Source organism: Opisthorchis viverrini, assembly GCF_000715545.1.
Source record: "Opisthorchis viverrini unplaced genomic scaffold opera_v5_1, whole genome shotgun sequence".
Lineage (NCBI taxonomy): Eukaryota > Metazoa > Platyhelminthes > Trematoda > Opisthorchiida > Opisthorchiidae > Opisthorchis > Opisthorchis viverrini.
In genome coordinates, this window is record NW_008751657.1 from 8743319 (window position 1) to 8770273 (window position 26955).

General features: G+C 41.9%; 2 protein-coding genes across 2 annotated transcripts; one reads left to right on the forward strand and one right to left on the reverse strand.

Moving 5' to 3' along the window:
• Nucleotides 1–1306: 1306 nt before the first annotated feature.
• On the reverse strand, nt 1307–19294 carry T265_00151 (hypothetical protein; the record flags this gene model as incomplete). The annotated part of the gene is made up of 4 exons (XM_009163808.1): nt 1307–2022; nt 7424–8054; nt 13494–13537; nt 15550–19294. The coding sequence occupies 4 exons, from the start codon at nt 19292–19294 to the stop codon at nt 1307–1309; spliced, it is 5136 nt and encodes a 1711-aa protein (XP_009162072.1).
• A 5665-nt stretch (nt 19295–24959) lies between these two features.
• T265_00152 (hypothetical protein) lies at nt 24960–25226 on the forward strand (the record flags this gene model as incomplete). Its single annotated transcript, XM_009163809.1, has 1 exon — nt 24960–25226. One exon carries the CDS (start codon nt 24960–24962, stop codon nt 25224–25226), a length of 267 nt encoding a protein of 88 aa, XP_009162073.1.
• Nucleotides 25227–26955: the final 1729 nt, after the last annotated feature.

Genomic DNA, 26955 nt, shown 5'->3' on the forward strand with positions numbered 1-26955 from the left:
AGAAACTCCGTAAAGTAACCTGTAATCGTATGGCAAATATTTTTACTTCTAGTTCGTTTACAATGTACTCAGTAGGAAAGCAAGCTTAGTCATCCTCTTTTGTCACAAACTATCCGACATGTCGTTCTCCAGAGGGAGTAAAACGCAGTTAACTGAAAATAAACCAAATTACGCCAACGGTTTGCCGAAATTTACTTTAAACACCCTTTTAAACACAAAAATCCTGTCGTTTTACAGATTTCATCAGTTTTATCAACGTTCATTTTGTTTTCCAAGAACAAGATGGGCCAACAAAAACCTTCATCTCCCGATTGTTCAGCATCAGAATTGCGGTGAGTATCGATCGTAAAAGTCGATCTCTGGCGGTTCCCAAAATACTGCATGCAAACAACTCGCATCCAGTTATAATTCAGAAGAATAGGTTTTCCTAGTAGGGTCTATCAACGTCATGCATTGGTACTCTAAAGGAATCAAGAGAGTTAAAAGTAAAAATTGCCGGTGTATTCCGTTTTCACAAAGGGATCAGCTTTAATACACAACAGTCCTCTTGTGTGCAGTTGGTTTATGGAAATTGTTGATTACTAATCAGAGCTCCTTATTTTGCGCTTAGTTGAAAAGTAGGCAGTTGACAACAAGGACTAGTGCCTTGTAGAACAGCTATCAAACGACAGGACCGCATGAAAATTTCACCAAATTTTGGAGCCGTCTTCGGAAGTATTTGTTTGTGTATGGCTTCTGCTCGGTGGACTGTCATTGCGAAAGTGAATTCTATGTATTCAAAATCTATGACATGAAGGCGAGTATGGTCTACTGAGTAGTTAGGCAAACGGAGCTTTGCGGCCGTTGCTTAATATTTTCGCGCATTAGACTCTCGTGCAGCATATTTTACCAGACAACAACCGAAGTAGTTCGATGCTTTTCTGATTCGAGAGAACAAGCAGCTTTCAGCCAGCTGTGATTGACAATAGTGTCAAGTCATGTGGAAACACCTGTTCCTCGAAATAAGTCAGGCAGCTTTTTGCTGAAATACTCCACTGGTAGCAGAAGAAATCCCAGTTTCTTCGATGATGTATGTAATGTACAGTAATGGTAGACGGTCTTTTATCTTTTAGTATGCATACAATAGCAAGTTTGCATTAAACTGGCCACAGCAACAAGACGTTGGCATCAAATCAACACAGTAACTGCTAGAATAATGGAACATATTTACAATTTGGGAAAAAGGAGTATTCAATCACCTCTACAGTACTGGTATGAGGAACGAAATAGTCATGGTTGTTTACATACAGGAGTCACAACTACTCGGTTAAACAAAACTCCCTTTTACGTGGACAGATGCTGTTTTAACCGGTGAAACTGGTGAAAACAGCAAATTCTCCGTTTTTATTCCTTTAGCAGGGCTGGATGTTGGACTGAAGCTTTCTAAACCATCGGAACGTATGGATGAGTTTAAAGAAGCTCTCATGATATTTTCAAAGTTCACTGGATGCTCTTCTTCGGTTTTTGCGAATCTGATCACGTTGTGCTTTTTACCGCTTGTCTTCAGGTTGGATTTGAGCTTGAACCACGATTTTCCCGGACCACAGTCATTGATGCATTGACTTTGTGAAGCCGGTTTCGTATAACTGTCGTTGAACGTAAATAAGCCTGAATTAGTTTGACGGGCTTTTGATGATGAGTCGTTGTTCATTTCGTTGGTGAGTGGAACAGCCCGGGAATTTATGTCGCAGGGGGGTGTTCGTTGACAAATTTGAAACTGAATATTCTTCCCACCATTGACTGAGTCATTGGCACGTACAAATTCGGGAGTATGAAGTATCTGGAGCTGGTGTAGTGGGTTATTTGCCCTGTGTCGTGGAGAGCTGTGTACTGACCTTAACGGAGTACAGTCCTGTGTCAACAGTGGTTGATACTCATCGCGTGTCGGACACGTTTTGCTAGAATACGTCTGTTCGGAATGCCGAGTTATACTGGCTATCCTTTCTGACTCGTCTGGAGACTGGACGAACGAGCGTTTAGAGCCTAAAAAAGAACGGGGTCTTGATCATGAGTAAAGCTATTAGATAGATAACGCATTATGTAACTGATAGCTGTTGACACAGTGGGGTTCTAAAAGCAAGGGCATGGAAGTAGCGGAAAATGCGATAAATGCTTAGAACTCTTACCCAGATAACGGCATCTGATGTTCCAGCTTGTATTCGGGGACTCTGCTCAAGTTCACAGTTAATCGCGCAACACCACCTTCCGCTACAAGAAAATGAACCCCTACCCCATTGAATTTTTCAAACAGTAGTCTTTAAATAATCCCCGAATATAAGTGTAGCGCTTCCGACCGATACTCGCTCTTAAATCCGTTTCCTCTGGGAAGGCAAAGCCACACTCGGCATGTTACTGGGCAAGAGGTTTTCAGAGAAATTGGCATTATTCTTGCAAAAAAAGATGCGGAAGACATTACGAGCGCCACCAGTAAAAAACTTCAGATAGATGTGGCAGGTCACGGCTTCGGCATACACCTTTTTGTCAGTTTATACACATCAAAATTTTCATATCTCTTACATTCAACAGTGTCGGGAAGCCTGAAGCATCGGGGTGTTCCATATCCATGGCGATCATAACTAAAGATTAAGTAAACTGCTACAACGAAGACAGAAATTTCTTTGCTGGCTGACCTCGATTTCTCTTCAAAAAGTATTTTTCTGCTTCAGGGAAAAACGCCATGAACCTCCAACACGACATTTATATCTCTTTCGTCTTCTAGTCCTGGGTAGGTGAGCAGAATCCAGGAACGTGAATGAGGTAACAACTTAGGTCGCTTCATGCTCAGTGACGGGGTTGACAAGTATCCTCGGAAATAAATAAATAACCTTTCAGGAAGAAGTCCGGCAGCTCGTTAAAGGAGGCTCATGACTCAAATAGGAAAACTACCACCCGGAATTCAGTAAATAACAACCAGTATCCACAGCTGGTGTGCTAAAAGAAAAAACTTTGGGTACCTAAGATAATGTGATCAAATTCGTTTTGGATCGGCTGGAAATCTGAAAAGATTCTGTCCTGGAAAAATAATTTCATTCTTTCCTTTTAAAAAATGGCGAAATTGACATGAGAAGCATCCATGAGCAGGACTCGTCAACATCAGTTGGTCATCGTCATCTCCTTACATCATTGAAATTTCAGATACTTGAAGACTGCACTTTCCTGAGTTTACTTGGTTACTTGCAGTGGATGCCTTACGACATGTGGACGGTGGGCCTGAAATAACTTCTCATTAGGTAGCTGAGATATGCGTTTCCAGTAACATCTCACTTTCCCAGTTCCGGTCTTCGATAAACTGCAGTTGCGTCGTTAACTTGCTGCTACTGCAGTGTTCTCGAATCCGTCATTATTTCTAACACTTGATAAACCACTGGGAAAATAAACAACCACTAGTTCAGAAGGAAAAAGAGTGAGTTGTAGAAAGATGTCTCTTTTTGTTTAGACGGAATACTGTGGCATAGCTTACCTGATAGACGATGGTATCTATACCCCGTTTTCCTACTTCTAGTATCCTTACAAATTCTGTTATCTTCAGTCAACGAATCGCATAGAGTACGGATCGGAATACGGTCTGACAGTAGAGCTGTGTGGCCGCTGTGGCTGTGTGGAAGCCTCCTGCCTTCACACGAAATAAGCCAAGACGTATGGTCACCCTGTCTAGCTCCTTTGACTAAGTGAGATGCTGGGTAATTCATACAATTGATTTGTGTAACCGCTGTACATACCTACTATGGAGTGCGAATTCCTGTGAATGAATGGGTGGTTTAGAGCGACGATGAATACACTTATGAGGTAGGCTTCCAGCATGTGGAGACTACACCAAACAACGCAGATTGTTTACAAGTATTCTAAAATGCAGTAGGTCTTTTAGCATGGGCGACCAAGTTTGGACGAAAGACTACTATCATAAAGCCGTATATTTAAGACTAATTGTGACAGACATTCATTCAGAGTAATGAAAACTCGGTACCCAGGCTCGACAGAAAACCTAGTAAGCCATTCGTAAATTGAGTTCCCTTCTTACTGCTGCTCGGAGGAAGGAGATCCATCTATTATTTATCTAGCTGTTAAAGGGTTTATTGCTGATATCATGTGGAGAATGCAGGTGACAGAAGCGAGGACATATCGTGTGACATACCCTGTTGGACTGATCGATCAAAGCCCGTCTTAGTGTGTATTAATTTGTCTACATATTGACTATCATGACAAGATAACGGCACTGAATAATAGCCGAACTCTTTGAACAGATTTAAACACACTTGCGTATGTTCTATGGATGTCGACAAGTCAAATGAACCCTTTGGCGAATGGTGCAATAGTCCTGGATAGTTCCACTGCATAAGTGATGCCGCAACCCACGATGTTCCACAATGATTTTGGCTTGCATATTACCGTTCCTAATTCCCAGTTTACTGAAACGTGCATGGCCATCATTAGAATCTCATTGACGGGTATTCAGGTATTTAATTAGCCTGCATGATGTCTACATCATGAGACTTGGGTACACATAAGGTCTCGTAAAACGGTTTTCATCCTAGGATAATGTAGATTATCACAACTTGCATCATGACAATTTGTCAGTTATCCCTCAAACGGGAAACTCAAGCTAAACTGCACGACTAAATAGCGCAAGGTAGACTGTCAGGACGATCGAGATGAGGGACCTACGTTAATATGTTCTACAAACGAGGAGTTCATGCCTTTTAAACTGATGATTCCATAAAAATAGCTGGCTAAGAAAAGTACACAGATACTTTTAGGTTCGATTCCGTATGGAAGCAGGCTTGAAAAACATTAATTATGCTGAAAAAAGTTTCGTTGTTCAGATGAGCTATCTCAGGTGCGTCTAACATACGCTGGCAATATGGTGAACCGAAGTTTGAATCCCAGCTTGCCCACAGATATTCTTGGCTGGTGAGACTAAGAAATGCGAAGTTCGAGCCCAGTTCTTCCCGAATTCGATGTGAACCAGCAGGATACTCAAGTCCTGATAGGACAGGGACTGTTTATTTTGGAATGGTGTGAATACACATCGTTTGAAATTGATTCTTTGCAAACAGCTTACTGTTCTTCAAAGTGACATTGTTACCAGAAATTTTTATCTTAGTTCCCATCCATTGTCCACTGGAAGCGTTTCTATCAAGATATCTTCTAACTGCCTAAACTTCTCGGCCGTCACTGACACCAGTCTTGTACAAGCTGCCAAACGGGACAGGCAAATCTGAGTTCCGATGTTCCCTGGTTTTCATGTGGCATCATTCTAACAATTCAGTAACACGAGGTCCGGTGACCAAATCAACTCCGGTTGTATCGTGCTAAGCCGATGTACAGATGATAAGTTATTTGTTTCATGAAAACGCGAATTTTATCTCCCTTTGACTCTGGAGTTTTATTTTTCCATGACTTTTATACGTGGCATCTAATCTTAAGCGCTTCTATCTGACTAATGTTTCGGGTCGAAAAAGTTCTGGACCAACTGGGTCCCTGGAATATGTCTCATTGGCAAAAAACAAATTCAAGATAATAAAGCTGGGAAACAAATTAAGTACCGCAAGATAACTAACTCCCTTCTGATCAGTTATTTTTTATGAACCAGCGGACTCTACTTTAGTTTTATGCTTAGCTTTTGCTTTCTACTTTGCTTATAGATAGCGTCCAACTTTCCGCCTTGGTCAAAAGTCAACTCGAATCAATGTTCGAAAGTTGGTTCCAAACGGGTAAGCCGCGGTTGGTTCAACTTCGTTTCCGCGATAGGTTCCTGAGATTTTTACGTACGAACCAAACGTAATCATGAAAAAATTACTTACCTCCAAGAGTAATATAGCTTTTTTTATACAAGAGCTCTTCAAAAATTAGAGGGCAAAGGACACAACTGACATACATCAAACATACCCAACTAATGAACTAAGGACAATGCGCTCAGCGAGAAATTCACATGTCATCCTGATTGTCGATTGGCTCAAGCCGATTGAGTATGATTGCTTTAAGGTAAGTTTGCTTTTGTATCAAATTTGGCGGATAAGATAATCTAATAAGAATGCACTCAGGTTGATCAATAACTGGAGAAGAGCTCAACCTAGTTAGGGTGGGCAATTCAAAGTTGTCACTTAAGTGGCACTTTTTTCTTTCGTGAATATTCCTGTTGATTGTTCAACCACAGAACCTCCGCAAATGAGTGGACATACCAATATCTAGGACTGTCTTTCTGTAGCCTAGTCTGTGGCGCCTCTCTATTGTTACTTTATCCCAAACAGAATTTCACCAAATGGCAAACAGTGTTTTGCTCTGCGGTTTTTCTCAACGTCGGCTGATTATTCATCTTTATTGCTTGGCAAAGGAACGCGTCAACTCCCATGATTGGCATTCTTGTAATTGGAGGCCGAACACGATCGATCGTTTAAATGAACAAGTAGTCCAACCGTATGTTTGGGCCTTGAATTTTTATGATTGACGCGATGGTCCGTTGTTATCTTTGCTAAAAAGCAGTGACGTCAAAGCTAATCGGTGATGTCTCTACTCAGGAATTGATGGACGTCTGCTAAACCTGGAACTATGGACCGGTATTTGGGACATAAGAAATATTCGAATCCTGATTAGTGGGAATTGGTTGTAAAGCTCCACAACGGCGACCGCTGTAGTACGGACAGTTTGTTCATAGTAGACTGTGGTAAAAAAAACCAGACTGTCAAACATGTGTCCTTTCCATATATGGGAGCCTGAGTGTCCGGTGTCCCACGTTCATTTAGCTTCTATTGGTCCGCATCTGACAAAAGTCAGTGTTAAAAATTCAAGTCTAGTTATCTTACACAACACAGTCTCTATCATTCAGTTCAAAAGTTGAAGTACACAGTCCATTTCGTTTCTCTGTTTCAGTGTCTTTCTCTAGTGCCTTCAAGTGACTTGCACTGTGCAAGGCATTCACAAGTAAATGATTTATTATCCCCGATTTTGCCCTTAGGATTAAAGAATCTATGGACGTGAGATAGCCCTATTTTAATTTCGGTGATAGACGATAAACGTGACAAATGGATAGTTCTCATCTGTTGGCAGTTGACAACAGTACGGTTAGTTACAAAACTCTTTCTGAGCATCACATTCAGTCGTAGAATATCACAAACAAGAGCTTCAGCCGTAATTCAGTTGCGTTTGTTGTCAACATCAGTTCAGTCTGAAAATTATAATCCCTTCAGAAAGGTGCTCTGTTTATCGCATTCTCGCTTGTCGCATAACAATAAGGATTGCGAATCCACGAAATTTTTATTTGAGAACTTGCCTCCTCACACCAAATGATGTTTACTTAACACTGTCATTAAACACTCAATTCAATGAAAAGCTTGGTTAGGGTGCAATAAAAACTTTAAAAAGTGCAAAGAAGTGCTGCATAACTTACAGCAGTTGTTTTCCTCGGCTTCTAAAGTTGAATGGAAATCCTCCAAACTGTACGCTGAACGCCTAAGCGTAGACTGCACCGTCACCGTAGGCCACGGTGATTGGGTGTTGGAAGCTAATAGTCCAAACTCTAGTGGCCTTGGATTTTTCCGCGGAACTTCACTGGTTGACTGAGTAACAGACGTGGTGCACTTGTTGCTTGCCTGATTATCTCTCAGCAAGGTTCGATATGCGTTCTGCTCTGGCCGAACGGCGTAATTTTCAAAAAGCAGAGTAAGAGGCATCTCAATAGGTCTTGATAGTGGTGAGGCAAGGCAATGCTCCTTTGAATGTGGGTGCAGTTGAGATCTTGAGCGCATTTCAATAGCATAGACCGGTGATTCGTTGGTCTTGCTTGATGGTGTGTGAAGGACAGGGAGCTGACTTTCAGCAAGGATATTGTGATGCATTCCAGGTGACCTCCTTATCGTCCCACTACATGGAGACCAGTGAGCACTAGGATTTTTAATGCACATTCTAGGTGTCATTGGAACGTTAGTTCTTGTAGCTGGATTGCAAATGGTTGAGTAATCAAACGATTCTGGAGATTCCACTGGCAGCGATAAGCTGGAAATCCATGGGGCAGTCAGAATCTGGGAAAACAGATCAGAAAATAGCGGTTAGCAAACTAGTAAATAAAATTACCATCAAAATGTTCTCTCAATCAGAACTTACACAAACTGACGCGTATTCATTGGCTTTGGATAACTGGTTTGTAACACATGGCGGTCGATCTATTCACTATGCCTGGCGATTGGCTTGTAAACATTTCGCCATCGCTTGAGAAGATGCATTCAAATTGCGTACTAACGAAATCTCTACAAGCTAAGTTTTACGCTTGGCGAACAGACCGGCCACCACCTGTTTAGCACTGAATCAAGTCTCCCCAGCTCAAAATATTCTGACGAATTGCCGGGGTACAAAACCCTGGATTTTGACAGTCTTTAAAATTGGCATGTTACACATTCGAATGGTAAAGCTTCAAAGTCTGATGCTAATTTTTGTTGAGAACTTCCGGGCACACTACAAAGATACTGTCTCAGAAAGTGCACTGCTCTGCTAAGGCCTATGACCTCGAGGGAGAAAGACCTCTTTGAACGCAAAATTTCGGCATCACAAAAGAGCTTGTCGATACAACCGCTTCGCATAACTGACAAGGAAGCTTTTTCGGTACCGAAAAAGAGATGAATGACATTCTAATAATAAACAGTATAATGAATGAATTGCTATTACCCGGTGTTCAGTGGTGAGTAGCATGAGCATTGACGATGCACAGGAGAAGCCACTGTCTACACCTGGCTGGGTCTGACCGACAGCATCGCTTGGAAAGAAGTCTCAGTCTAAATATGGCTTGAGGGCAACAAGCGTGATTACCGATTGAAGGCATTACAACTCTACTGTTATCAGAATACAGCACAGTTCGGTTGTTATACAAAACATTTCCGCAACAGACTGTATTACCGTCGTTTTACGTATGCTTATCATTTTGATAAACCAGTCGAAAAAAATTCAATTAAACCGGAGTCCTCCAACACTGTTCTGTCTCTTGCTGTTTTCAAAAAAGGTGAAATGTATGGCTGGAATATTTTCAATTCCCGATTTCAAGACGATAACCGAGTCCTCCAAAAATCAACCGGGACAGCTGAGTTCTGTACATGTCTGAGTGTTTCGTGCATTTGTTGTTCGTCTTCTCATTAATGGTTATACATTAGTTCATGTCAGCGAGGATACCAACCTAAAAACTAAGACAACCTCGAGCCTGCTCATCCATGTCGGCCTAGCAAGAATTTTTACTCAGTGTTTTGTGAATGAGGGCCAATTGTCTCGCCCTTATTGGGGTTCATCAATATTGCATGAGCCAATTCGATCAATATTGCTCAAAATTTGAGTGATAAGATGCTACGTTTGCTGAAGTGCTTCTACAGAACTGTTTAACTTTCCATTCCAACACAAATATCTAGTTGTGTGCTACTTTCCACAGAAACCTATTTCTCACCGGTCTCCTCAGGTTTATGATGATCATATGTTGGACAGAGCAGAGTTATTAAGCTACAATGTACCTTGTTTTACGTATGCTTTGTGCTTTGCCGCGTGTTGTGCACAGGATTGTGTCGCCAACGAAGATCGGTTTGCCATCTTCCCCGAGCTTTCTTTGGACTACTTTGTGTAACAATTTTAACCGAAACCCCAATAATTTGAGTACCGTGGGATACTTCGGCGTATTTGGGAATCTAAATTGAGTGACGCACATTTTATTGATAAATATTGAGAATCCACAATTTCTGACTTGCGATTTTGTGCGTCTTCCAAGTAGTCTTTCCTGAGTACTTTGAAGTATTCTACACATTCACTGTGCTCAAAAGACTGTTTCTTGTCGTGATACAAATGACCATATAAGATTTTCTGAAGAATTATTCTTTTGAAACCGAAAGCTCAGACAAAATAGCAATCTTGTGACTCAGCTTTCGTTTTCTCCTCCACCAAATACCAGTTGGGGTTGTGCAGTGTGTTTCGCTTACGAAAAAAAGAAACGCGCTGAAGCAAACTGACACATACTTTCGTTTCTTATGCGCAACATACATGAACGACGTCCAGAAGCTTGTAGGGTTTTGCGGTCGTATGAATTTGAGAGCTCCTGTTTATTACGATTTCGTGAGAAGTTTATAACACGCCATTCTGAATGCAACCTAATTAAATAAACCGCACACCGCGTTGCCCGTGATTTTGGACTAACCTATCAAGCATCACATCCAGCTGAATCCACCACAACTTGAAACTGTCCAGCAATAAATTAGGGGTATATATTACAGTGCCTAAGGCTTGCATTTCAGTAACATAAAAGTAAATATTCTGAAGAGTTTAAAAATTTGAGACTATGCCGAGCAATATGATTGCTGCTGGGTAAGCCGCTTGCTTTACAGTAGTATGGAGGCTACCACCTATTGAGATTTGGGGTGGCGTTCACTAGAACCCAACTGAATCTCTTGTTTAAAATGTTGACAGATATTCGAGGGCTAAACCAAGTTGACGAGTTCCGATAGTCATACAACCAATAGCGAGCTAGCTAAGCGTTTTCCATGTCATGTTTGTGGTATGGTCTAGGTGACACTGGACTTTTACGTTGCGCGTGCCAAAGTTTCACTTGCAAAGTCATTGATACATCGGATAAGTGTCACAGATTGAACGATTCGTTCTCCCGGGTACACGTTCTATGGGGTCTCTGGAGTGGAGTTCTAAAATGGTTGAATGGAAAAGCGTCTCAACAAATGCGCCATACACCAATGGATGTCTACAGATGATTTTCTTCTGCTAAGTCACATGAAAGAAGGTGACCACGCAGGATATGAAGTTTGTGTGATCGCACGCTGACGGTCTGTAGAACGTTGTCAGAAAATAAATTTGCTTCTGCACGTTCCAGTCCCATGAAATGATACCGGCTTGCATCAACGTTTATCGACAAAAACCTAAAAATACCATATTTGTATGCTTTATCCAAGATTATTGCCAGTCGGTCCATCGCCAAAGTTTTAATTTCGGTCAGCCATAGTGATGTGTAGTAAGGCCGATTACGAATTAAAATGCCATCCTGAGTTCAGTATAGCACAAGAAACCCGTCAAGCTTCTTGTAAAACTGTATACTTCCGTAACCAATGTTGTTGTCGCCATCGTCTATGAGTCAGCGTCACAGGATGAGTGTTCACCGTCCAAATACAGCTCGTCAAATTTGGTGGATGGGACCGTGGGAATACCGGTCTTTTGGCCACAAATTATGGCAAACCGAATGACTTGGTAGTGTGCGCTTGAGTGTGTGAACAGTAATGCACCCAACTATGAATACCGGATTCTGTGCTGGTTGTCATGGCCGATAACAGCTGCAGCCTTGGGGATAAACTAATTTGTATTCGGCCTGACAATGGACAGCCGGAATGGCAAAAGGTTCGAATGATATGAATGTATGAACTGACCTAGAACTATCCCCAGGTATTTAGTACATCGTCTTATCAAGAAATACTCTATAGGAGTCGCCTTTGAGCTTACATTGAAGACTGAAAATTGGTGGAAACCATCTCTCAGCCTAAACCGAAAATAGACTTCAACGAAAGCTTCTATCAGAGTTCTAGTCAAAAACGGGCAAAAGGGTTACTTGCCCCGATTTTCTGAGCCAGCACCGTGTGCCTGTATTTGAGTGGATACGCAGTGAAGAACAAGTTGACGGAATTTGTTTCAAGCGGGCAGAATTTTTTCCCATCAAGTTCCTTACTATAGTTCTCCGTGCGAAATTACCACAGGATACACTAATGAACTACTCCCATCTTCTGGCATCAGTCACCGGGGTGTCTGCTGCGATTGCTTGCTGGTTTATGTACCATCACTTAACCTTATACGGTGTTAGCATAAAATATACGTTTTTCCATTTGCGTTTACCGAAACTCGTTAGTGAACTGGGTTGGAAGCATGGTAGAGAAGACACCAGTATTATTGGGACGAGCTGCATTGATTGAGTAAAACGTATGTCGATAACTTTTGAAGGGTAGAGTTTTTTCAGAACCAAATTTGATGTGGCTAGGTAAATATGACACCAGGCAAATGAACTTGTGGTGCATCAGTAAGCAGACTTTTGTAAGAAACAAATATTCGTTGAGCTATGAATGAGGCGAATCGATAAGATATCTCATTCCATACTCCTGTTACGCTGCTAAACGTTGCTGGTTCGAGGCTCTCTGAATTTCCGCAGATGAACGCTGCTCATAATTTGCAATTGAAATAAAACAGCTGCACAGTGTTCCTCGGTTGTTCAGCATGGATTGGATTCCGTTACAGCAGAAAGTCTCAATTGACGGTTGAACTTCATTCTACCTTTGTAACGATAAACCCACGATGATCCACTGCGTCAGTGCTCTGGATTGAGGAATATTTGTAAATTGTAACCTTGGCTTTTAGGCCCTCCAACTTGGTTATTAAAGCACCGCGAAGGGGAAGTGTAGCTGACATATACAAAACTAAGTCAGTAAAGCCCCTTTTAAATAAATTGAGCAAATTTGATAACTCAGCCCATGCCTAAGATGAGACAAATACCTATTGTGTGTGTCAAGCTTTTTGGTTGGTCCTAATGCATGGTCCTAAGAAAAGGTCAATAAAACCCTTTGCGTACCCAATTTCTAAAACAGGAAGAAAAGAGGTGGTAGGGGTTTTTGGGAGATTTATCGAAAGGTCTGGGTGTTCTTGGGGCGATGCTTCCTTCAGGATCGGGAACACATGATCCCCATTATGCACAATGCAAGATAAAGCTGCTAACCTATATCAGTGGAGCTCTTGTTGTCAGTTTCTAACCAGGTTGTTTGATTGAGTATCAGGAGGAGTAGGCGTCTTGGAATGATTGCAGTAATCAAGCACTGAGCCCTTTCTTTTCAGATAAATCATTCTTCTACTACAGCGAGGTATCAGTTTTGAACACTGATGTCATATCGATGTCACTGCCCTCACGAGGAAGCAGTCTAAATTATACAAAGAAAAACGCTTTTCTATCAGACTGAAATGTCTCTCTGTCAGATCAGCCACAAAGATAACACGTGCCACAGAAGTTTCGTTCATTGCAGATGCTGCATTTACCTTTCTCACAGCGGTTTCATGTAAGATTCTCACAACAGCTACAAAGTACTATTGGACCAATTATTTTGCGCCAACACTTCAAAACTCCGGTCGAGGCCGGTAATGACCGGTGAGCACCAGAAGGCACAACACATCGTTACGGCAGAATTCAGCTTTGTCTCTACCCACTAACATTACCAAGCTGCCACAGATCGATGGGTTTATGGCAAAAATGCCAGCAAAAATGTGCACAAAGAAATATATTTTGTAAAATGGGAAAAAAAGTGTTCTAACTCCAATAGAAGGAGAATTCATTCACTTTCTATGTGTAGCTATTAAAAAAAAACCCAGCAAATTACGATAAATATAACCTGAAAGCCGATTTTGTACAAATACGCTGTGATGCATGCTGCACAATTTAGTTCATTAATTTTTACACATACCCCGTTTGATCCACTTGGTTCCAGAGTTGAACTGAATGGTTTACCTAGAAGTTTGACGAAAAGTAAAGGCGGTTAAGGTTAATCGCTGGTGTGCTTTTCCAGGGGCACTTTGGATAACCCAAAAATGGCATACCAGAATAATATGGGCTAAAACCGCTTTGACACACCACAAACCGGCTTCACTCTTCTCGGGGTTAATCAAGCAAATGCATTCTAAGAATTTCCGGCAACCTTAGGTTCTACTTGAATTCAAATTGCACGAGGTTAGTGAAATACACTTAATAGCATACCAATCTGGTTTGGGAACGGGACACCCCGAACCCAGCTGAATCGCTCGGTTATGATGTTCTCAAGTTTGGCTGCAGATGAGTCTCTCGTCAAAGCCAAATTGTTTTGAGAACGAGTGTATTTTGTTAAGAATTTAGGCTACCCACTGATCTGTATTTTATTGGCTCAAGCAGTGCAGGAGTTTGTTGGAACTGTTGAGTTTGAACAATTAAAAACAACCAAATCTGTATAACTTATAAAGCAACTTCCTAGCTGAATTAAAAATAATCGTATTTGCTCTGCATGAAAGTGCTTGGGCGGTAGAGTGCCTCATCAATCCATCATCCTTTTTTTGATAGATTTCATTTGGAACGACGGGCGCTGCAAGACTACACTCTTCAGTATGATGTCTACTATTCAATATCTGCTCAAACTACAAGACTGTGGTCAGGTAATCATCAAGTTCCTGATGACCATTCGAACAAAGCCATCTAAATATTCACTGTTCTTCGGGTTACCTCAAGACGTTAACAGTTGATCAGTCAACTCGTTTTGCACAACTGAGCAAACGGAGTGAACCAAACAAGGTGACGCGGGAAACGGCCTGGACTGTTAGCTGTCTTGTTCCTGCTAAAGTTAATTTAGAGCGAAGCGTCTCATGTGCTGGAAATTTCGTAGGTCCGACAAGCATTCCCTCCTCTCGATAATTTGACAGGTCCCGCCTATATTTGTAAACCTTTTTATTTCTTCCTTTTGTTCATTCTCTGAGTACTTTTACGCACAAGAGAGTTTACATTTCACCCGGTCACTATTTGAAACTGGAACTGTTTCACGTTACTGCTATTCTGAGACTGTCGGAAACAAGTTAATATTCCTGTCGTCCGAATAAACTGGGGTAATAAAACTGCTACTATGGAAGCTGATTTACGGTCGCCTGAGTTCAGGCCCCCAGAAATACTGAAGCAAAAATAACAACTAAAATAAAACACGTAACTAAAACGCGCTTCTGTTATCAGCTGAAATTTCGTATTAGCTCACTCCACAATCTGTCAGTACTTCTCACAAGAATCGAAGTTTGGATGTGATTCTGGAAAGTAAGATAAGTGCGGAAATCATAGTCATTTAGGAACGCTCGTACTTGATATGCTCGTGGTAACCAAGAATTTCGTTTCCAGATTACAATAAGCAAATGCAATTTGACTGTTCGTTCTCTCGAGGCATAACTCTCTTAAACTAGCTCCATATAGTTCAAATATGGTAACAAAACATTACCGAAGATCAGAATGTAGAATAGAGCGTTGTGAGAAGCTTCCTTGTTTCAGTCAATGTCTGTTAGAGATGCGTGGATGATAAGGAGGCCTTAATAATCAAAGCCTGTTTATTTGCTCCAAGCAGTGATAGAAAGGTAAAGTGATGCAGACCCGTTGGTATTGTTACGCAGCTCCGGAATGCGCTACTTCTTCACTTTACGTCATTTTTGGGTCTCGGTTTTTGGGACCCGAGCCTTTATCTAGATTTTTAAATCAGCTGGCTGCAAAAGTAATTAAACTGAGTGGACAGCCATTTTCACCCATTTGCTCTACCTGCTAGACTTGATACATTAGCACAACATTGTAGAAGTAGGGATGAAGAGGCTGATCCATGACTTGAACACCACTGGTCCACCTTTGCGTCAATTTAAACATCACCTGCTGTTCACAGAACATTTAAGCATTCTCAGAAATCCGTTTGCTTAATTTATAAACAAATAAAATAAACAGGAGAGTAAATAACAATCTGAACAGCATACCTGCAGTATAGCCCACATTTGCTTTGCTCAGCAGGCTGTCATTTGGTTGTTCATCATTGAAAGATACGTTCCTGAGGAATATTCGTCGGTATCTGACCAGGAGCAGTAGTACAATTGTGGTCAGTAGAAGTAGAATAAACACTGTGGTTAGAATAACAACCATTGTCCTGTCGGATATTCGCGCTTGTCCAACTGCTGCCCAGGACCCGGATTTGGAATCTACTCCTGCTGATGAATCACTGTAACCGCGCTCGTGTTTTCCACCGTACAGGGATTCTGGATGATCTCCGTACAAAGTAGTTAGAATTCCTTGTGAAAATGAGCCGACGGATTGTCTCACTACCCGAACTACTAGGGAGGTGTTCAAGCTACGTGGTCTACCAAGGTCGTAAGCACGAATGCGCAGAAGATATGCTCTTGGACCGTCTGAATTCGCAGGTGGAAGATTCTCTCGCAGATAGCACATGCCTGAGGTACGGTCAAGAGCGAATGGATTTTCGCTGATCCGTGAATTGTCCATCTGTTTATCTGTAGATCTGTTTTCCAAACTATGAATTCCGTCTTTGTCCTGTTCACCAAACTCATGCAATGTTCCCAAATCGTTTTCCACTTTAGCCAGTTCAAATTCAATTGTTCCATTCTCCCCAAGATCTGGATCGGATGCCTTGATAGTGAAGATGGTGCTGCCTGCAATCAGTTGATCCGAACTCAACGGAAATTCCGCATGATTTTTGGGACTGTGGATTTGGGGTGGGTTATCATTTTGATCGAGAACCGTGACGAGCACTGTTGTCGTAGCTGTGTGTTGCATCAGGTCTGTCGGTTTACTCATAAGGTGACCTTCGGACTTTGTTTGCCCAGCTCGTGGATTATCAACAGCAAGTACAATAAATTCATAATGAGATCTCCGCTCTCGATCTAACCGTCCCTTGACTCGAATTAAACCATTGACCGGGTCAATCTGGAAGTGAGTTGTAATTTCCAATGCTTCGTCGTAAAGTTGTACTGGTGTATTCACTGACTGGGTATCTGCATTGTGGGTTCCCGATGGGTAACCTCTAAAACGATTCAGTGTGCCAATAGCTAACCTATATGAGATTCTCGAAGCTTCTCCTTGATCGGCGTCTGTAGCCCATACTTGACCTACTTTCGCCAGATCCGTTCCCTCTTCTACTTCAAAATGATAGTTAAGTTCGTCGAAAACAGGCGGTGAATCATTCAGATCGTCAACGATTATACGAACCTGTGTAGTGCCAGTCAGTCGCTTTTCTGTTTGTGTTAGCTCTGTTTCATTTGTATGCCGGCAATCAATAGCAAGCACTTGGAAGACGACCTCACTTGTTGTTTCACGGTCAAGGGGGCGAATCACATAGAGTTGTCCCGTTATTGGATTGAGCTCAACTGCTGCTCCAGGATTTGTTACAAGCTGGTATTCCACCAAGGCATGAAGGTTTTCATCCGCGTCATTTGCACGAATCTGCCCGACAAAATACCTGGAAGTTATTTTTGTGATTCCGTCAGGCTCGGTTGATAGTTGGGGGTGGTTTTCTGGAATGTGAAATGTGTATTCAGGATGTTCGAAGATAGGTGCGTTGTCATTGGCATCTTCTATAAGAATGCGAACTGGAACGCGTGAGGTAAGCTGTTCTCCTGGAAGCTGGTTCTGGGTGTTATCTCTGCATGTCAAAATAAATTCAATACGATTGGGCTGTCCACCACCCACTTCTCGATCCAGTGGACTGATCAACATAAGTTTGAACATTCGCGCAGACAAGGCACGTCGACGAGTGCGTTTGGAGCGATCGTCCTTCTTGATCACAGATGTCACACTGGGCGGAATCCATAGATTACGAGACTCACCTAGAAAGCCTCCGGTTGTCGCAATCTCTTCTAAGACAAACCGATTGTCATTGGTGCTGCAAACTAGATCGCCCTCAGCTCCATCTTCGTCAGTAACCGTGACTTGGGCAATCATAGTCCTGGCTAAATTTTCCCGCGCCAAGCCCCAAACTGTTGGACTTCCGGGATTTTCCCGTTGCAGAATGACAGGTGAACTAGAGTGCCGTAAGTATGAAACAAAGACCTTTGGGGGATGATCATTGACGTCGACTATGGTGACGTATACCGGGACGCGGGTGTAAAGAGGATTTGGTCGACCGTGATCGAATGCTTCAATCACAAACTCCAGACGGACGCCTGATTCCTGTTTCGAGTCACCTTTCGAACCAGGGAATGGAAGATTCCCCCTTTGAAATCCGTTATTTGCTGGTTGAGTTGCTGTTGTTTTGGCGGCTGCAATGGCTCTTGAAGCTGCATTTTGTAGTTGCTCTTTTGGCTGCCGTCTTATTATCAACCTTCCATGTGTGATGTTTGATTTCAATGGCTCATGAAATTGTCCACCGTCTGTCTGGCCATCATTACGCTGTTCAATGGAAAAAAGTTGCGCTGCTGCAAGCTGTGATTCAGATAGTCCTGTCGCTCGCTGCTCATGCACCATCTGGCCCTTATCCGTCACCATGCTGTTCGGTCTTATGTGATCAGGAGAGGAACCCGGTATGTGGAAACTAATCTTGTTGTTGCTCCCATCACCATCCGCGTCGTACGCAGAAAATTCAAGGACGACTTTTCCAGGTGGGTCGTTTTCGGAGATCTGGCAAGAATACCAAGGCTGATTGAAAATGGGTGGGTTGTCATTGAGATCCTCCACAACCAAACTAATCGGTAGTCTGGCACTGCGCTGTGGCGATCCGCCATCAAATGCCACAAGGACAAGATGATAACTTTCACGCAATTCACGATCTAATCCACCAGTAGGAACGATATCCATATTCTGACCCTTTGCATTGGCTGGGACCAACCACAGTTGGTTTGCTTTTGGCCTTCGATACTGCATCAGGCTGATGTCCGAGTTGATGCCTGTATGGTCTTCCGTCTGCACGCCTACTTCCAAAGCAAACAGATAGGCATCTTGACCCTCTAGACGGTAGCCTCGTATGCTGTTAACACCATAATCCAAATCATTTGCCAGGGGTAGCGGTATACGTACAAAATTTCGTGTCGGATGGTTTATACTGGGTGCGTTACTTTTCGTTCCTGCATGTCCAGGAGTCTCAGGTACTCTGATAACATGTGGGATGGTTTCTGCATTAACCGGATGCCCAACTGAGAATTTGGGCGCATGGTCATTGACATCCTCCAAAATAATCGTTAAAATCTCAAACGATGGGTTAGAAGCAGGCCCATGCACAATCGATATCTTTACTGTACACTCCTCTGGGCTCCCAAGGTCATTTGAATTAATGTTGGAATGTAGTAGATACTCGGGAAATTCTACACCGTTTTGTGTTGGAACGGCGGTTTCAGGAAGTCTAAACTCTGTTGGGCATATAAGATCTCTATCTGGAGGTGCTTTCACAACCAAACTTTTCCGCGATGAGTCGATGGCAAACCAACTGACTCCAGGCATGGCGGAGTTTCCTATTGCCAGGACACCGGATTCTGATTCTTCTGCACGAGCGTGGTTACCTGTAGTAGGCGAATGGGATCCACCTTTGAGGAAACTGAGCAAATCTGGTATAATTATGGTTCCTGTTGGAATACCCTCACGCAGTCGTATTAAATGGGACGATGGGATAGCCACTCCACTGACGACAACCCACCACACTGACATGAGAAACAAAAGATCGAATCCACCATGCAGGTCCTGGTGTTGTTTCCAGAAGTCAGCAGCCCACTTTTTCAGCATAATGTAGCACTGTCAGAACTGAAGCCAGCGTGGGTCAACGCCTGGAATGACTCAATCCGCAAGCCTAAAATGAGAGAAAATTCACACGACTACTGAAAAGAATGATGCTAGTTTACTTCTACAGTGACATATATAATATATATCCAAGAAGCATTCTAAACACCGTCACCAAATGAAGACCTCAACGACTATCTTTTGCAGGGATCTGAGTCCGTAATTATACGCCATGGTTGTCAGAACCATTGTGGAGATTGCAACAATTGAACCCAGTGGACAACCTAAAGAATTACTTAAGAGTAGATTTGGTGCAGTTTAATGAGCTTCACAAATGAGAGGACCGAAAATCATCAGGGATGGGAAACTGGACAATTTCGGTCCCTATAGAACCCCAGGGGGTCTAGTTTCTGAAGGGAGCTTCGAATTACTAAAACCAGCTTTTATCCGGACAGCTACTTTCCAAGCTATGCGCTGACAAGCTTTTTAACCGTAAATTGTTTTTTTCTGAATCTATCTGGAGGCGCTGGTTCTAGCTCCAAGGCTGTACAGCCGGACGTTTGCAAACACCTGTGATCAGACGGCTTGCGTTCGATATACCAAACCCCAACGCGTACAGCGGATTACGCACTCGATATTGGGTACTCGATTTATTCCCCCCAACGTGATTAATACCCAAAGGCTTTGGGTTATTAATTAGCTCTGTGAACTATTATTTCGCTGACTACCCGTTAAACGGCACAAGAAAGCGACTGCAGAAAAAAGGATCGGTAACTTTTCAAAGTCGGGGGCTTGCTAAAAACCATGGGTTTCACTAGATTTAACGCAGTTTACGTTATTCACAAAACACAAAGTCCAAAAGAAAATAAGTGGTTTCCGTAACTAAATAAATAGGTGTCTGCTTTTGCATAGGTCGATGAAAGTATCAGTATGGCTGGCTCTGTTTCACCTGGCCTGCCGTTTACGGTCAATATGTTTGTCATCACCATCTGGAACTTGCCAGCAGCGCTTTTTTCACAAACTTAAGAAAAATCACCAACTACAGCACTGGTCCTGTGGGTCCCAGTTTTTTTTCCTGCAAATGTCATGCAGACAAACTCGGCGGATTTTCAGCAATGGTTATATACCCGTGTTTCAGTGTGCCTGATGAAAATCTGTCGGCGCCAATCGCTGTAAGAACAGAGTAGCGGAAACACTTCACAAGATCAGCCTAATAACAACCTCCCGGAACGGTTTAGGCGATTCCAGAAAGAACAAGTAGCTACTCTTGTAGCTCAAACTAAAAAATGCGCCAACTCTCTGAAACTATAATGAGTAGGAAGTTGTAGACTCAACTATCCGCTTAGCTGTTGTCACGTCGAAACCGTAGCGGTTGCAGTTAAAAATAATCTTTCCCAAAAGTCAGCCGTTCGGCAGATTTTACTTCATTTTGTTGTCGTACGAGCTGAAATCTCGATACTAGGCAAGTGCTGAGATATAGATTGTCCTTTTATTTAACTCGGTGTAACCAGTAAGACTAATTATTCAGGATCTTTTAAAAAAAGGTCGTGGAAAAATACCAGTGTGCATTAATCGTGACTGGCTTGTTGTGGAACAAGATAGCTTACACAAGAAGGAGGGAAAACCAAGCAATCTAATGGGCTTTATCTAGACCTTGAGATTGATTTAACTGACCCCAGAGCATTTTTCATCTAGGTCAAGAATCCTTACTTGCCACTTCCGCTAGACACGGTGGACAATACAATAGTTAATTTAAACGTGGAACCAGGCTTGGGCACATACGCGGAGAGACGTGGAGGTATATTCAGGGGATTGGTAAAAAAAGATGATTTTGCAAGGGAGAACAATTTCCTCTTAGTTACAGTTGACTCTTTGAGTGAAGTGTCAGCTAAAGAATGGGCTGACGATGGGCCATTCGTATTATTTATTAGCTAGGGTAGGAAGGAGTCAGATTGATTTAATTTATGGTACGGGACCAAGTTCCTTGGAATGAAAATTATTTTACACACTTACGACCATTTTACTACATTTGTCTATCTCATCCAGTAAGGCTATCTGCGCTCTGCATCACTGTCAGCTCCCAAGCAGATATGTAGAATTCGGAGGGAAAAACTTCGCTGTGACCATACGTAATTGTGTACTTGAGACAGCAATACTAGTGACTCAACTAAAGTGATTTATATCGTGATCGTTTGTTTGTTCACTGAGCTGGGCGATTGGATTGCAAACATTTCATTACTAATCGAGGTGATATCATCAGTAGATTGTTAGCGAACGAGGTGGGGCGAAGCGATAGGTCGGAGATTGTGCCTTGAATAGCGTAGCTCGGGCCAAATTGCTGGGAAGCAATTGCAGTATTCAAGTGTTTGGGCTAACCAGTTTCAGTATAGAGTGACATATCATTAAATAATTACCACAAGCCGGCGTAATAATACGTGTAAATGTACGGAATTTTAGCTCCGGGTACGGATGTGTGACAACTGTTTAAAAAATGCACAGAAAAGCAGCTAGAAAATACTTCTTGCGATGTCTGCAAAACACTTTTCTGACCACATGCTTAACTGAAATCGACTCTCTAAATGTAAGAAAGTAGTACGCAAAAAATAGTTTTGTGTCTTGAGCGCAGGTTCTTTCTTAAAGAAATCCAAACTTAAATTTTTCAACAGATGGAATCGAAATTCCCTGATTTTCCAATTCCAATTTCAGTTCACAGCTCGATTTCAGTGTGATTATATCGCGATTTTATAAAGTCAGAACCAAAACTGATCTAAAACTATGTTTTTGGACAAACTATCGAACTACCACTTTTTTCGTTGCTACTTGATGCAAGTTAACTTTTTAGACCGGCACTCTCCCGTAAATGACCATCAAAAGAACCGACTGGTACCGCAAACCTAGACAGGCCTATACGTTATGGAAGTAAAGAAAGAAAGTGAAGTCGTTTGGGTGGCATTTCCGTGAAGTCATGTGATCACTTCTGCTGGGACTCTCTGAGCCTAGCTCTTGCCGACGGAATGAAGTTCCTGCTGTAAATTTCATCACTGGAATTAGACAAGGCATGTAAGCGAAGTTCCTCTGGAGGAAACTTTGGTGTAGAGGTCTCTACTTTGCACCTGAAATGCTGAAATGCGCCTCAATTTCAGACAGGTTCTTTATCAAAACGTGTGGAGGCATGCGGCCCAGGATCACGATAGAAGTTAACCATGTGGAGCCAGCTTATCATTCACTCATGCCCCAAATCTTCAAATGCCCAAAGCAGCTAGTCTGTAAGAGGTGCAAAGCAACAAACCGCCCAAAACATGTAGAAACGAATCAAAGTTTTATTCTCACAGTGTAAAATGCCAGCGATATAAGTTTCGCTTGATATTGAGTGGACGTCCCAACATCCGTCAAGAGTGCTTTCTCTCGAAGAAGTTAATCTGATCGATATTTGAGAAGCATCACGTATGCCAACTTTCATAGAACTAATAATGATAACAAGCACGTTTCTGTAAAACACTTCTGATGTCAGTTCAAACTCTTAAATATGACAGACTGAACATAACACACTACTTTGACGGACTGTTTTCATTATTTGTCACGAGTTGTTAATTTGCATTATTTGCCTTAATAGCTTTTCAATCGGTAATTCACATTTATTAAAGACAAAAAAGAAGAATACAAATATTAAACACACACACTGAAAATCCAACAGAGATCAGTGAGCTAAAAATGTGACAAATGATGCATAAATCTTCCTTAACTGCATTCAAGCGTTCGGTGAAACAACTGCATTGCCGTATAAATCAAGATAGCCCCTCCACACACACAGACAAACGTACTGGTCTTTTTTGAGCAAAGAGTGTTTTAGGTGTGCTTTAGTTAGGCAGTAGTAGATGACGAGTCTGGTGAGCTATTTTCTTGTTTTTCTAATTTTTCGGTTTCTCTTAGTTCAGTTAATCGATAATCATATAGAGAAACTTATGCATTCCCTAGGTGGGCAAAACCGATGTGATTTCAAACGGACCACAAACAGGAATTCGCGCTTCAACCTCCTCATGCCCACCCATTCTGACTCACATCTAATCAACTAAAATAAACTCGCTGTGCTGGAAAATGAGAAATGGAAATGAAGAAGACATCAGCTACATCAGGAAGATGCCTGAGATGGGTTGGGTCTGTTTGCTACAGACCCTGCTTTATTGGGAGTATGATGGAATCAGGTCCCTACAAATTTCGCAACTTCTGATGGTATTTTGATATGATGTACACCAGTGGAAAGTATTGTTCAAAAGTTTAACAGTAATGTTAGCTCCAGTAAATAGAACTGTGTGCAAGGAGTGTCTGATGACTGTGCAAAAAATTTTGTTTGCTGTGGATGGGATAAAAATGAACATGTTATTTAGAAAGTCAAATGGTTTGATCTGATTATACGATGAAACATTATAAAAGCAGACAACAGAAATTTACGTTCAAATTTGTCAAGTAATATTAGTTTATCAGATAGAATTTGTGTTCAGGTAGAACATAAGCCTGATGGAATCTCGGGGACTGCTCCTATCTGATGAGCACCAAGAAGGGCGAAACCGGTCGTAGAAGAGTTCTCAGCAACCTTGTGAATAGTTTCCCTTATGAAAATACACTGCGATAACGAGCAGTGAACCAACTTAAACATGAGGTGACCTGTGTGCAGCACGTTTATTTGAAGAACATGCTAAACGGGAAATTTACTTCAAAACCAAACTGATTTAAAAATGAGTGCATTTGTCGAAATAGAGTTAACGTTGTTCTAGAGAAATATGAGTAGAGCTTTGTCTAGAGCAGTTAGTGCTATCATCGGAATCACTTTAGGCTTACGACGCACTCACCGTCTCAGAATAGAAATCTGATCCAGAATTTGGATGTAGAAGGGGCACAACCTTACCTTCGTCCTTCAATTCACCAGATTGTGCAGTTCGGTTTAGATGTGATGATCTTGCTAAAGTAAAAATGTTTACGCACCACATTTTGTTCGCGCACGGTGGAACACCACTACCTGCACGCTGATGAGTCAGTGATACGTAACCCAGCGCGTAGCAATCCTTTGTAAGAAAGCTAATTTCATTCTTACCTACTGCCCCAAGGAGAGTACCATGAGACCACCAGCCTATAACCTCATGCCGTGCTCTAACCACCGTTGAATATTATTTGCTGCTTTGTTTTGAGCCAGGATAATCACCGGCTACAGTGCACTCAAGAGACGAAAGTTGGGAGGTATAGGCGAGGAGTGACCAGATCCCGTAGCACTGATCCGACCATCAGACAGAACTAGAATGGAAGTGGCACCTGAAAAATGATAACAGAAATCAAAGTAATTCACAGGTGGTTATCAGTTTGTCAGGATTTCAGTCCGACCAATAAACGTTTGTTGTTTTGAACGGATGTCCTTCTGTCATATCACCGTCCTCCTTGAACTACGAGGATCTAGTTTTCTGTAGCCATCGTTCTCAGAAAGGGCTTGTGCACGTTTATTTACCATATTCATATTTCCCACTAGGAATCACTCAGTTCCAACTGGTTGCCGTTGGGTTCCGTGCAGCAGGAGCTGTCAATACAGAAGGCGTACCTATCTGCTTTCCCGGGGGTTAGGTGTTATTGATTCCAGCTAGAAAACAAGACACTCAATTCAAATGTATTTGATTTGGCATCCTAAATGCATGTTTGTTCCAAAACTCAAGCTCCATTCAGCATTAACGCGCAGGATTTTTCCAGAATTAGTCCTTCTTTGGGCCCAACGAAGTTATCAGGAATTCGTGCACAAATTGGACTGCGACAACACCGACATTATATCTTTTCGAGCAGTCTGAGCAGCGAAAACGATGCACTGAAACTGTTACAAAAGGATATCAGTCAGGCACTCGGTGATCTGTTTCGGTCTGGAATACGAACCGATTACTCGAAACCCACCGGTACGTTCTAGGAATGAAACAAATTTTCTCAGTATGTTCGGTGATGGTTCACCAGTTCTCCATTTTGATTATATGTACCTTGGCGTATTTATTTGTGCAAATTCGTCCAGATTTGTGTAAAATGTCATAAATCTAGCATAACTGAGCCTGAAATTCGGAGGAAAGTTTTTCGCTGACAATGATGGGAAAATTACTTTCACTACGATTAGCCGCTTGATTCCGATAGCTCCTTAACCAAATTTTTAGGAACGAACATCTATAGTGTTCTCATTTTCCAAAGAATCCCTATAGAAATAAAGGAGTATTTCAAAAGCTATCCGGTTACATGAGACTACTCAATCAAAGCCATGGATAATCTTACTGGCGAAGCTGTTAAATCTAGTGCAGAATGAATATGTCGGTCACCTGTAGCCTGAAGTGCTTACAGTCACTATCGCTGCGATCAGGCTCCTCCGTATGTAGTAATCCAGGGAACATCCTAATGACACAATTCGACCTTACTGTTGACTCCTGAGTACGATATTTTCATCATGATACACTCATAGGATCTTCTGACATAGAAAAGATGCTATGTTGATTGAATTCCAAAACTTGCAACCAGTGCGATGTCTGACGAAACAAGTTTGAACTTGGTCGGCTGCACCTGATTTATGAAACCGCCAATTCGGCCACCCAAATTTTTCTCAGACCAGAGTGAGATGGGGAAGCCAATAAACAAAAATGCTGTGCCAATCCAAGTGCCATTTACAATTAATCAGATTCACCGAACAACTGAGACAAGCTGATGTGTTTTAAAGGAATAGCTGCACGGAGACTAATTCAATAATCAAATGAAGAGACAAGACTGTTGGGTAGAAAACTCGGATGTACCGTGTGTGTGAGCGAGATAGATGGCCTGAGGCATTTGCGGTAACCGGGTTATTTTTGTCGTTCTTTCACTATAAAATATTTGTGTTCGGACAGTGGAGCTGAAGATAAGAAAGCACAAGTTATGATCGGCCTTATTATGGATTTACAGTTTGCTGACCGGATAGAACCGAACTTGAGAATTTCAATCAATAGTCTAACTTTAATGGGTCGATTGCTAATTACGGACAGTATATGTATGTACGCAAAGTATGTCTACGTGCATCCCCGATCCTATAAGACCTGGATATTTTCAGTCACTCACTGAGGAAAAATGAAAAAAAATTTATTTTTGGATTATTTGATTACTATGAAATGTCGGAGTAAATTTTTATCAAGATGTAAAACGGGATTCAAAGTGATTTGTTGATTCAAACTCCGAAATCATGGAGCTTTCAGCTTAATTAAAGTGACCTTGGCTTGATGCGATAAACCAGTAAAGAGGTGTAAACTTTGAGAAATGCAACGAAAATGGTATTCCACCATCTGGTTGTTCGATTTCTCCTATTGATATCTGTGCCACTTTCTTAGCTGTTGTCCCTATGGATCCTTAAGTAGCGTGATAGTTTTCTTGTTTAAACAGGAACTGACGTCTTAGGAAGGTACTACTAATGGGATATCAAAATGGCATACAAACCTTATCAAAGTATATTTAAGGAACTTTGTCGAATATCTCCCATGTGCTTAAAAACAAGTCGAAAATAATAGCGTCAGAATACAGTACTTCAATTTTGCGAAAGCAGTGGTGTGTCTACCCAAATATTCGCTTACTAGGCTGGTTCACACATGATTCGACTAGGAACGCGGAAGAAAAAATGTAATCCATTAATAAGT